We start from the raw sequence: 13,617 nt of genomic DNA, 5'->3' as shown, positions 1-13,617 counted from the left end.
TCCCTTCGCATCTCCTCTAAGTTAGCCTTTCTCCAATCAAAAATCTCAACTCTAGGTCCTGTCCTGTCCTTCTCCATAATTATATTGAAGCTAATGCTATTATGATCACTGGACCCGAAGTGCTCCCCAACACATACATCTGTCAGCTGACCTATCGCATTCCCTAACAGGAGATCCAACACTGCCCCATCTCTAGTCGGTACTTCTATGTATTGTTGCAAAAATCTATCCTGCACACATTTCACAAACTCTAAACCATCCAGCCCTTTTACAGAATGAGCTTCCCAGTCTACGTGTGGAAAATTAAAATCTCCCACAATCACCACCTTGTGTTTACTACAAATATCTGCTATCTCCTTACACATTTGCTCTTCCAACTCACGCTCCCCATTAGGTGGCCTATAATACACTCCTATCAGTGTTACTACACCCTTCCCATTCCTCAATTCCACCCAAATAGTCTCCCTAGAGGAGCTCTCTAATCTATCCTTCCAAAGCACCGCCATAAGATTTTCTCGGACAAGCAATGCAACACCTCCTCCTCTGGCCCCTCCTACTCTATCACACCTGAAGCAACTAAATCCAGGAATATTTAGTTGCTAATCACACCCTTCCTGCAACCATGTTTCACTAACAGCTACAACATCATAATTCCAGGTATCAATCCACGCTTTAAGCTCATCCACCTTTCTTACAATGCTCCTAGCATTAAAATACATATATTTAAGATACTCTCCACCCCCTCCTCTCTTTTCATCCCTAACAGTGCATTCAAATTTATTATCCTTTTCTTTCTTCTCCTCTACACCTTTAGGCTGAGCGCATCCCTTCTCCATCACCTGCCTTTCCTCCCTCACACACTGTCTATTTACTTGCTCTACTGGTGAACTAACCTCCTGTCCTATGATTTCCTCAAATTGATTCCTGCCCCCCCATCTTACTAGTTTAAAGTCTGCCCTGTAGCCCTAGCAAACCTCCCCGCTAGGATATTGGTCCCCCCAGGATTCAAGTGTAACCCGTCCTTCTTGAACAGGTCACGCCTGCCCCAGAAGAGGTCCCAATGATCCAGAAACTTGAATCCCTGCCCCCTGCTCCAATCCCACAGCCACGCATTCATCCTCCACCTAATTTTATTCCTACTCTCACTGTTGCGTGGCACAGGCAGTAATCCCGAGATTACTACCTTTGCGGTCCTTCTTCTTAACTGCCTTCCTAACTCCCTATACTCTCATTTCAGGACCTCTTCCCCTTTCCTACCGATGTCATTGGTACCTACATGTACCACGACCTCTGGCTCCTCACCCTCCCACTTCAGGATATCTTGGATGTGATCAGAAACGTCCCGAACCCTGGCACCAGGGAGGCAAATTACCATCTGGGACTCCCGATCACCTCCACAGAACCGCCTGTCTGAACCCCTGACTGTCGAGTCCCCTATTAGATAGAGTTTATAGATAAATTAGATAGAATTTATCCTATCCCCTATAGATAGGATAAATTCAGGCAGGCTTTTTCCACTGAGGTTGGGGGGGACTACAACTGGAAATCTTGGGTTAAGGGTGAAAGGTGAAAAGTTTAGGGGGACTTATTCATTCAGAGGATGGTGAGAGTGTGGAATGAGCTGCCAGTGTAAGTGGAGCATATGATCTCCATATAGCTAGCATCACTAAGATTTTTGCACAGTACTGTATTTGTCAGCATGAAGTGGAAATCGAGTTTGTAAGTCTGGCAGGAGCAAAGGATGTGAGGGTGGAGCACTGCGGGTGGAGTCTGGAACAGGTGGCAGAGAAGGAGTGCCAGGGCAGGGTGTTGCCCTGAGACACTAGGCAATATCACTTAACAATTGGTTTATTGATCATTACAGAATGCTTCCCGTTCCCTCCCCTTTCCTTTCCTGTTCCTACCCTCCCTGCCCCCTTCCCTCCCTCAGTTCACAATAGAGTAAGGTTTATCAGCAGAAGCAGTAGAATGCAATACATAAAATTACTAGAAGATTGTGCAAAAGTCTGAGGTACCCCAGTTATATATATGCGCCAAAGACTTTTTACACAGTACTGTAGTTCCATCACCTTAGCTGAAGATGGAATCTAGCTTTAGATCACTGCACCCTTTCATTAATTATGCACTGTATGCAAAAGTAGTGTGTTTGTATAGTTTCACAATGATTAACTGTATGAATATAGAATATTCCAATGTGAATCCCTACTGGAAATGCTGCTTAACTAACTAAGCCCGAAAGCTTTCAATCTCTCATTGAACTGTCCTCTGTATTTCCTCATTGATAGATGGTAATTTACTGGCCAGACTGTCACTTATTGCTCACACTGTACCTGGTTACGCTTAACAAGTGAGCACCTTTATTAACTGCTGCTGTCCGTCCACAAGATGGCAGCTTGGTTTTCCAGACCAGAGAGTGATTAAATGTTGATCCTGTCTTTTAGAAGCTTTTGATTCGCGGGGAAAAAAGCATTGTGTTTAAAACGTACAGGCTTTTTCATTGTGGCATCACGTTTTTTTTATTTTTGAAGTATTTATATATAATCCAAACCATTCCCAGCCCACCAATATCATCTGTTGACTGGCCTCCGACGCTTGCTAGGCAACACCTTGGCCTTGAGGCCCAGTCCTCACATATGTAAAACGCAACTAGGCAAATGAATATGTACATAGTCTCCCTCAGTCCATTTTAAATCTTCAGTTGCCACAACTGTGCTATGCCACCCCTAGTAGAGCATGATGGCTCAGATGCCTCATCTTCCACAGCTGAAAAGCAAGTGACCTTGCAGTTTGAGGCCCAGCCCATTGAATGCTGCTAAAAAAAACCTGCTGTTGGCCACAACGGTGCTTGTCTTCAGCTGACCAAAACCCTGAGAGGACAGCTCCAATTCCATTCCGGACACTGTGCCACACTGCCCTTGTTACCCAACTCAGGGTAGCTGCGCAATCAGGCGACACCGTGGTTTCAGGCCTAGTCCTCACTACAGCTGAGGACTCTGCCTGTACTAGCATCCAGTAAATCATCTTGACCATTTAACATCACAATAGCTGCACAAGAACTATTTGCCTAGATTGTGTGGTCATCGCTGAGACGCCTGTGATCCCCCCCCCCCCCCCACCAGTTAACGTAATTACCCCCAGTGCTGTTCTGCTTAAGCCAATTTTCTGCCCAGAACTGGCGAACCATTATGTGGAGGGTGGAGGTATTGGGATAAATTTTGATAATGAAAAGATTAGGCAGCTCAAAGCCTTAGCTTTTGAAGTTTTGTAAAATATAGAAACATTCTGTATCTTTAAATTGTTGAAACACAACAAAATACTAAAATTAAAGCATTTTAGTAAGAGTAAGTGCATTTTATGGACAACTTTAGTTAATTTGAACTTCTAAAAAAGCATAATTAAAACCTGTTTTGGTCGCTTGATGTATTTCTTCTCCATTCATATTGATGGGAATGTTCATGTATCAGGTCAGATTCAATGCCTGTTGTTCAGGAATCAAATAAATTTATTATTAAAATACATATATGTTACGATATACAGCCCTGTTGAAAAATTTCAATATTGGGGTAAGTGTAATTGAGTGAAGTTACTTCAGTTCAAAGGTCAGATATTTGAGTCGCTACAGTTCATGCTTCAGTGCTGATTGCATGATGAATCCACTCCTGAGCACAGTTGGGAAAACAAGTTTAGATTTTCCTTGTTCTTCAGTGAAAATACTCCACAAAGCCAGAAAGAAAATTTACCTTGTTATTCCCCATACATTCCATTTCCCGAAAAGAAGCCCCAACTAAGCTTTTCCAATTCAGATCTGTCTGCTTTATTATTGATTTTATTTTCATTTCGAGATATAGCATGATAACAGGCCCTGCCAACACAAAAGCCCATGTCACCCTATCACACCCATCTGACTACTAAACTGTACGTCTTTTGAATGTGGGAGGAAACTGGAGGACCCAGACAAGACCCATGCAGACATGGGGGGAATGTAAAAACTCATTCCAGACAAAGGTGGGAATAAAACCTGAGTCTCTGGTGCTATAATCACAGTATGTAATGGTGCCAGGCTGTCCAAAATTTTAGGTGTTTTCTTTATCAATATTTCTGAACTCCCAAAATCCCTGAAGATCTTTCTCTTATTTTCTTCATCCCCTCTTGAAACTACTTTTATACCTGCTTCCATGAGGAATTCAGACAAATTTTTTAAAAAATTATTTTATTTAGAGATACAGTGCAGAACACACCCTTCCAGCTCTACTGTGATTTCAATTCCAGCATGAGGTGGATTGTATGTAGTATAAAACCCATCTCACCCTATACCTGTGGGATAATTTCTTATTTCTGGTTCTTCAATTCTGGTCTTTTATCCTTTCACAACATCTCTCCAAGCCACTGAAGATGCGCTTCTGTTGTTATTTAAAATGTATGATGTTGGCATAGTATTTGCTTTAAGGGAAGTGATAAACATAGAAAAAAAGTTAATAACTTAGCAGTATTTAACTTGTATTCAGAGTTGTGTGGTGTTCTAATGGAATTTTGTGGTCTATTTCACCCTGACAATGGTTGCATGAAATGGGAAGTTTTCTGCTGTTAGTGAACTACTGCTGTTTTGGACATTTATTTCAGTGACCTAGAATACAAAACCCCAACATCCTCTAACCAAACCACTTTTTAATTGCAGGGAACACATTTTATTGAACTTTGCTGTCAGCGGAATATCCCCCTCATTTTTCTACAGAACATCACAGGTGAGAAAAGCAAAGAACAGTCCATATTCAACCTCCTCTTACAATTCTGTAGGGGTATACTGAAAACGGTTTCGATCCAAATTTATTTTTAATTACTGTTTTGCTCTGTTTAGAGCACCCAATGCCAGTGCAAAGCTGAAATGCTAATAAGAACCTTAAACTTTGTTTGAGTAACACTTGGATGCTGTGTGCCCACGCACAATGAGACTACATTTATTTTAATTGTAATTTTAGTGGTTTAATTGCAACCCACTCACTAGCATGCTCCTTGACTGAGCCCCAATGAAGGAACCTTTTAATGGGAAAAAACTGTAAAAGACAGACAGCAAAACAAAATAATCAACATTAGCCAGGAATTATATTGACAGACATCTCAGTACCTCTCCAATATTTAGTTATCTATCCATTTCCCAGCAATCCACAGACCCCTTGGTTAATGGCTGGGGTCCATGGCAATAAAGGGTTGGGAACCCTGATTTAGAGATCCAGCCCAACAAGCCTCGCCACCCCATAACCTTACCTATTTGACTCTAGCCTGTACAACTTACAATGCCCAGTTAACCTACTACCTGGTACATCTTGGGCTGTGGGAGGAAAGCAGAACACCCGAAGGAGATCCATGTATATGCAGGAAGAACATACAAAATTAGCGTCAGGAGAGGTACCAGAGGATTGGAGAATAGCCGATGTTGTTACGCTGATTTAAAAAGGATCTAAACAGAAACCAGGAAGTTATAGGCCAGTGAGTCTGACCTGTGGGAAAGTTATTGCAAGATACTCTAAAGGACCAAATATATAAGTCTTTGAATATAGATGGAATGGTTAAGGATAGCCAGAATTGTGCATGATAGAAACCAATCTTAGAGTTTTTTGAGGAAGTTATCAGGAAAGTGGATGAAGACAAGTTAGTGCATGTTGTCTACATGGACTTCCCTGAGGTGTTTGACAAGGTCCTGCATGACAGACTAGTCAAGAAGGTTCAGCTGCTCAGCATTCAGGATGAGGTAGTAAATTGGATTAGACATTGGCTTTGTAGGAGAAGCTAAAGAGTGGTAGTAGATGGTTGCCGCTCTGAAAGGAGGCCTGTGCCACAGGGATCAGTGCTGGGTTTTTTTTGTTGTTTGTCATCTATATTAATGATCTGGGTGATAATTTGGTTAAGTGGATCACCAAATTTGCAGATGACACCAAGAATGGGGTGTGTTGACAGTGAGGAAGACTACTGTGGCTTGCAGAGGGATCTGCATCAGCTGGAGAAGTGGTCTGTAAAATGGCAGATGGAATTTTGTGCAGACAAATGTGAGGTTTTGCACTTCAGTAGACCCAACCGGGGTAGGTCTAACACAGTGAATGGGAGGGCATTGATAAGTATGATAGAACAAAGGGATCTAGGAATACAGGTCTATAATTCATTGAAATTGGCATCACAGGTAGATAGGGTTGTAAAGAAATGTGTTGTAGACTTTCCTGAAGCTTCAGTATGATGTGATTAATTGTTGCTGTTTATCTTTTAAGGCTTCATGGTTGGAAGAGAATATGAAGCTGGTGGAATAGCTAAGGATGGGGCGAAAATGGTGACTGCTGTTGCATGTGCAAATGTTCCTAAAATCACTGTAATTGTTGGTGGTTCTTATGGAGCAGGAAACTATGGAATGTGCGGAAGAGCATACAGGTATGGTGGAATTCTTTGAAGAAATTACAAGCAGGATTGATAAAGGTTGATGTTGCGTACTTGGATTTTCAGAAGGCCTTTGAAAAGATGCCATACATGAGGCTGCATAATAAGCTACGAGCCTGTGGTATTACAGGAAAGATTCTAGCAAGGATAAAGCAGTGGCTGATTGGCAGGAAGCAAAGAGTGGAAATAAGGGATGCCCTTTCTGGCTGACTGCCAGTGACTAGTGGTGTTCCACAGGGGTTTGTGTTGGGACTGATTGTTTTTACATTATATGACAATGATTTAGGTGATAGAATTGATACTTTATTGCAAAGTTTGCAGAAGATATGAAGACAAATGGAGGGACAACATGAGTGAATCTGCAGATGCTGGAAATAAATAAAAACACAAAATGCTGGCAGAACTCAGCAGGCCAGACAGCATCTATGGTGGGAGGTAGTGACGACGTTTCAGGCCGAAACCCTTCATCAGGAGGGACAGGTAGTTTTGAGGAAATAGGCTACAGAAGGACTTAAACAGATTAGGAGAACAGGCAAAGAAATAGCAGATGGAATACAGTGTCGGAAGGTGTATTAGCGTTGCCAACTGTACCAGATAATCTGGGACGTCCCATACATTGGGCTAAATTGGTTTGTCCCATACGGCACTGCCCTTGTCCTGTATTTGACTGTTACTACTCTGTAATCACCAGAGTGCAGACTTACAGACAGATCCTAGATCTGATACAACAGCGTGTGTGCGTGTTGTGTGTGCTGTTGATGCCACACATGAGTGATTCACCTGTTATCCAATCACAGGCCCCCTTATGCACATCAGTTGAGTGCTATATTTTGCTAATTCCTGCCAAAACAAAAAGTTTCAGTAATGTCTGGAGTTGTTTGTTCGGTTTGGCGTGTGCCAATATGAATAAACCTCCAAAAAGAAAAGACTGTGCAGCTATAACAAGCAATGGGAAGAAAAAAAAGACGTGGGTTAAGCCCGTCAGCGGTGACTCAACGTCAACGAAGGCCTTCTGTACTTTATGCCATTGGGAATTCTCAATTGGCCATGGAGGTGAGAGTGACCTAACTCAGCATGCTTCCGCAGAAGTCCACAAGAAGGCCACACTAGCTAAAGGTGCAAGCAATATTGGTGCATTCTTTGTGAAATCTACTGCGGAAAATGACAAAATCGCAGCAAGTGAAGCCTCGTATGTGTACCACAGACTCAGCTACAACAGCACTGAACTGTGTTGCTAAGCTCAGCGGTGCTTTGTTTAATTACTCAAATGTTGTGAAGAAGATGCACTTGGGAAGAATGAAAGCTGAGATGATTACAATGAATGTTTTAGAACCAAAGACTGCGTGGGATGATCTGTCCCCGACCGAAGAAGGTGGGCCCGTGGAGCCCATGTATATCTCAGCTGCCACCCATGCCTCAAGCAAAGGAGATAGAAAAATGTTTCCAATGTGTGTGAGATATTTCTCTGTGTCTGATGGAGTGCAGTGTAAGTCACTTGACTTATGAAGACAGTGATGAAACTGCAAATGGCATACATCAAGCTCTGATGAGCTGTTTGGAAAAGTATGAACTGGATATTAGACACATCACAGCCTCTGCAGCAGATAATGCCAATGTAAACTTTAGAAAACACCACTCATTTTACCAATTATTGAGCAGTGCCAACAATTGCATTCTGAAAGCTAATTGCCCAGCTCACATAGCTCATAACGCCTGCAAGCACGTCTGTGATCAGCTGTCAGTGGATATTGAAACAATTGTTCTAATGGTCTACAGCCTCTTCTCAATATCTGCTTCCCAAAGAGAGGAACTGCATTCATTTTTTGCCTTTGTTGACATTGAGTGGCGTGAAATTCTGCGTCATGTTTGCACATGATGGCTCTTTCTTCATCCAGCTGTCAAACATCTGCAAAGATGGCCAGCTCTTAGTCATATTGCAGGTCCCTTGAGAGCTGACCCTGTGGCATTGAAGAGGATTTTTGAGGATGAAGGAAAAATTGGAGCTACTGAAATTTATCTGTGCTTTTTCCACAACATGGGGTGTGTTTTTGACCAACTCGTAAAAAAGCTGGAGGAGACAAAACTCTGCATCACAGATGCTACGAGGAAGTCTGAAAGTTCAAAATGAAGATGCTTCAGTGGAAATAGGACAGCTTTTTTGGATACCAGATCAAGCAGCTGATGGACAAGCAAGTGCCAGCACAAAGGTCCACGCAGCAACAGGACTTTGTGAAGTTCTATGACTCTGTCATTACATACATTGACAAGTAGTTTGATTTCTCACCAGAAAATGTAATGATGAAACTGAAACCGATCGGCCTCTGTGAGGAGCTCTCCTTTACTGACCTGGAGCAGGTGGTGGCTGCCCTCAAAATGACAGAGACAGTCAATATAGACCAACTCTATGAAGAGTTTTGTGCGAGCCGAGAGGAAGTACAGAAAGCCAGACAGGATACCACAAAATCCACCAATGAGAAGTGGGCGGCAGTTTCCAAAACATAGGGAAAGCCAACGATCAACATGTTCAGGATCAACATGTTCAACATGCCAAGCTCAAATGCCTTTGTAGAGAGGATCTTCTCTCTGATGACCATTAAATGGTCAGACTCAAGAAACAGATGCAGCACAGAGCTGATCAAAAATGAACTTCAAATATCTCTGAAATGTGACTTCTCTCTGGCTGTGCAAAAGGACAAAGGACTGCTTGAATCAGTCAAGAGCAGCAAGAAATATCCATGGAAAAAGTAGACTTGGTGAGTCCCCCCCCCCCCCCCCCCACCCCCTTTTCCTCTTTTGCAGTGATTATGTGCCTGCTCTATAGGCACATACAGACAGGGTTGTTTTGTGTTATTTCATGTCTGACTGGTAGTCAGATTATGCTCTGTATTATGCTTTGTCATAATTTGGTGTTAGACTGAAGATATCTATACATCGTTCATATATTGCATTAGTTTACCTATTCAGGTCACGTGCTCTCTCTCTCCTCTCTCCTCTCCTCCCCTCCTCTCCTCTCCTCTCCTCTCCTCTCCTCTCCTCTCCTCTCCTCTCCTCTCCTCTCCTCCCCCTCCCCTCCCCTTCCCCTCCCCTCCCCCTCCCCTCCCCTCCCCCTCCCCTCCCCTCCCCTCCCCCTCCCCTCCCCTCCCCTCCCCCTCCCCTCCCCTCCCCTCCCCTCTCCCTGTTACCATTTGCTAGCTGCCAACCTCCTCAGTCACTTCACCCCGGGCCTGCACCATACCCACACCGCCGTGGCTCGCCACCTTTTGTCCCGTATTTGGGAGTGAGAAAGTTGGCAACCCTGAGGTATATGGTCATACATATCTTAGAAAGGGTGTGCTGAAATTGGAGAGGATTTGAAGGGGGTTCATGAAAATGATTTAAGAATTCAATGGCTTGTCATATGAAAAGCGTTTGATGGCTCTGGGCCTGTATTTACTAGTATTCAGAAGAATGAGGGATGACCTCATTGAAACCTATTAAATGGTGAAAAGCCTTGATGGAGTGACTGTGGAGAGGATGTTTCCTCAGGTGGGAAAATCTTAAGTCTAGAGGACAAAACCTTAGAATAGAGGGGCATCCTTTTACAATGGAGGTGAGGAGCAATTTCTTTACCCAAAGAGTGGTGAATCTGTGGAATTCTTTAAAAGCTGTGGAGGCCAAGTCTTCATGTATATTTAAGGCAAGAGGTTGATAAAGTTCTTAATTGGTCAGGGCATGAAGTGATAGCCGGGAGAAGGCAGGGGATTGGGGCTGAGAGGAAAAATGGTTCAGCCATGATGAAATGGCAGAGCAAACTTGATGAGCCAAATGCCCTAATTCTGCTCCTTTATCTTATGGCCTTATCATCTTATGGTAATTAGTTGGACAGCTGGTATGTCTGTGATATTGCGGCGATGGCAAGATGGCAGCGTGACGCAGCAGCTTGCAGCGGCCACTCCAGAGCTGATATCTGATATCTGTTATTTGTTAAGCGGGGTGCCGTGCACAATCCTAATCTGATGAAAAACGGACGTGGGAGTATGGAGGAACATCTGGAAATCTCCAAGAAAGCCCTCTTCATTGCTGCTGCTGCTGTGAGGTCCGGGTCTCTGCTGAGAAGAACAGGTTCCCAGTCCTTGGGGTCGCATTGCTGGTGGCCATTGGCGGGGGCATCTTAATACACTCGGCAGAGGATGGTGCTCGGAGAAGCTGTGCCAGAGGGGATGGAAGTTCGACGGACTCGGAGTCCGCTGCGGTCAGGGCACTTTCACTGCGTGCTGTGTCTGCAAGGCTGGGTTCGACAGAGCTTTCATTGTGTGCTGCATCTGCAAGGCTGAGTCCAGTGGCGCTGTGGAAGTCCATAGCGGGGGTATTCCCTTCTGCCGCCTGCGTGGGATGATGAGTCTGGCGGGACCCTGAGGACTTATGGAAACTGTGTGGTGTTTACTTTCGAACTTATACTCTTTTAACATCTTTGGACTATTTTTTACTGTGCCCAATGTCTTTTTTTATCAATTATGCTGTTGTTTGCTCTGCTGTAACTATGTGGTTTTGTGCAGGTCTTGTAGCTTTAGTTTTTGGTCTTATTTTGTCTGGTGGATTTGGAGCTCCTTTCTGGGGAATGCGCTAAGATGGTAGCGCAATATTGGCATGCAGCAGCCTCTCCGGACTCTGGATGGGGATTGCTGAACATGTGGATTTTCTGGTGTAGTCTGTTTTGTCATATGCTTTTGTGATATCATTCTGGAGTAACGTTGTCTCATTTTTTAACTGCATTGCGTTGTGGCTTCTAAATGACAATAAACTGAATCTGAATCTGAATCTGAATATTGGCCAGATAAACCTTGTTCCTTATAATTGAAGATTAAGATGAGGTTAGTTGTACAAAAAAAGGAAGGGCACAAGCTTCTTGGAATGAATATTTTTGTCGTCTTTTCTATATTTTCTTTTGTCCCTATAAATAACTGGAAGAAAATGAATCTAAAGCTAGTATATGGGAAAATATACAAACTTTAATCAATTTACTTTGAACATTGAAGGAGGTTTTGTCTACAGCAAATGAAGAACACAATCATAAATTAGAATCCCTAGTCTCTCTAGTTAGGCCATCCAAAGAATTTCAAAATGGAAATCCAGTGCATGACAAATAACTGCAAGTGAAATGAACTGTGTCTGTGTACTGGGCGAGTGAGAGAGGAAGAAAATGAAAACTACTCTGAACTAACAAATCATTAAGATAGAGTAAAGTGAGGAAAAGAAGTAAACTCTGCATGGTTATCAATTACATTAATCTTCACAGATAGGAGTGTACTAATGATGTTGAATATCTGTTTCAGGGTAAGTGGAACATAGTTTAAATCATTTGACATCTTGGAGATCAGATGTTTAGCTTTGAGACCCTGAGGACATGTGTCAGATGTAGACAGAAGTCCAGTGTAAGTGTCTAAAGAAATACAGCAGCTCACAACCTGCCTATCCACGTCATCAGCCATCTCCCCAGCAGTTCCCACATTAGCTTCATGAAATACTTTGGGACCAACGAAACCAGAGTGGAATCCAGTCAACATCAATCCCAGGGAACTGTTTAAAGGGAAGATGCAACATTCTGAATGCTGAGGAACACACACAAAGTGCTGGTGGAACGCAGCAGGTCAAGCAGCATCTATAGGAAGAAGTACAGTGGACATTTCAGGCCAAGACGTCGACTGTACTTCTTCCTATACATGCTGCCTGGCCTGCTGCGTTCCACCAGCATTTTGTGTGTTTTGTTCAGCATTTAGAATGTTGCATCTTCCAGCATCTGCAGATTTCCTCATGTTTGCAATTCTAAATGCTGAAACCTGTTATCATTTTCAGAGTTTTGGTGACAAGAAAAAGAAAAGCCTCATTTAACAATCTACTGAGTAAAAGAATTAGAATCTGGCCTGTCATAGTCGTTGGACACAGAAGGCTATTTAATATTTTCTGTAGTTCCTTGTCTAAGACATTTAAGCTTCAAAGATCAAGTCTGAATTGATAGTCTGGTAATGCAGGTTTATTTTGATGTTTTGCAGTCATATGGCTAACATAATATTTTTAAGGTGATTGGAAGAAAGTACAGAGGTAAGTATTTTTACAGAAGACTTGACACTTACTTCAAAGGCAATAGAATATAAAAACAAGGAGATAATGCTGAGTAAACACTAGGAAATCTGCAGATGCTGGAAATTCGAGCAACACACTGATGGTGGAACACAGCAGGCCAGGCAGCATCTATAGGGAGAAGGGCTGTTGACGTTTCGGGCCAAGACCCTTCGTCAGGACTAACTGAAAGGAAAGATACTAAGAAATTTGAAAGTAGGAGGGGGAGGGGAAATGTGAAATGATAGGAGCAGACTGGAAGGGGTGGGATGAAGCTAAGAGCTGGAAAGGTGATAGGCAAAAGTGATAGAGAGCTGGAGAAGGGAATGGATCATGGGATGGGAGGCCTAGGGAGAAAGAAAGGGGGAGGGGAGCACCAGAGGGAGATGGAGAACAGGCAGAGTGATGGGCAGAGACAGAGAAAAAAACAAACAACTAAATATGTCAGGGATGGGGTAAGAAGGGGAGGAGAGGCATTAACGGCAGTTAGAAGTCAATGTTCATGCCATCAGGTTGGAGACTACCCAGCCGGTATACAAAATGTTGTTCCTTCAACCTGAGTGTGGCTTCATCTTGACAGTAGAGGAGGCCACGGATGGACATACCAGAATGGGAATGGGACATGGAATTAAAACGTGTGGCCACTGGGAGATCCTGCTTTCTCTGGCAGATAGAGTGTAGGTGTTCAGCAAAACAGTCTCCCAGTCTGCGTCAGGTCTTACCAATATATAAAAGGCCACACCGGGAGCACCGGACGCAGTATACCACACCAGCCGACTCACAGGTTGCCTCACCTGGAAGGACTGTCTGGGGCCCTGAATGGTGGTAAGGGAGGAAGTACCAAGGGCAGGTGTAGCACTTGTTCCATTTACAATGATAAGTGCCAGGAGGGAGATCGGTGGGAAGGAATGGGGGGGTCAAGTGGACAAGGGAGTTGCGTAGGGAGCGAACCCTGCAGAAAGCAGAAAGGGGGGGAGGGAAAGATGTGCTTGGTAGTGGGATCCCATTGGAGGTGGCGGAAGTTACACAGAATTATACGTTGGACCTGGAGGCTGGAGGAGTGGTAGACGAGGACAAGGGGAACCCTATCCCAAGTGGGTT

General features: G+C 43.5%; 1 protein-coding gene across 2 annotated transcripts in view; it reads left to right on the top strand.

Moving 5' to 3' along the window:
- The window catches only part of mccc2 (methylcrotonyl-CoA carboxylase subunit 2), a 181,417-nt gene that overhangs the window by 130,289 nt on the left and 37,511 nt on the right, over positions 1 to 13,617 (top strand). For both annotated transcript variants that reach the window (XM_059969286.1, XM_059969287.1), the window contains exons 13-14: positions 4,676 to 4,742; positions 6,258 to 6,414. In XM_059969286.1, coding sequence (XP_059825269.1) covers positions 4,676 to 4,742; positions 6,258 to 6,414 — 224 coding nt within the window. The remainder of the gene's footprint in view (positions 1 to 4,675; positions 4,743 to 6,257; positions 6,415 to 13,617) is intronic.

Source organism: Hypanus sabinus, chromosome 5, assembly GCF_030144855.1.
Source record: "Hypanus sabinus isolate sHypSab1 chromosome 5, sHypSab1.hap1, whole genome shotgun sequence".
NCBI classification, from domain to species: Eukaryota; Metazoa; Chordata; class Chondrichthyes; order Myliobatiformes; family Dasyatidae; genus Hypanus; species Hypanus sabinus.
This window is presented reverse-complemented; position numbering and strand designations above follow the sequence as displayed.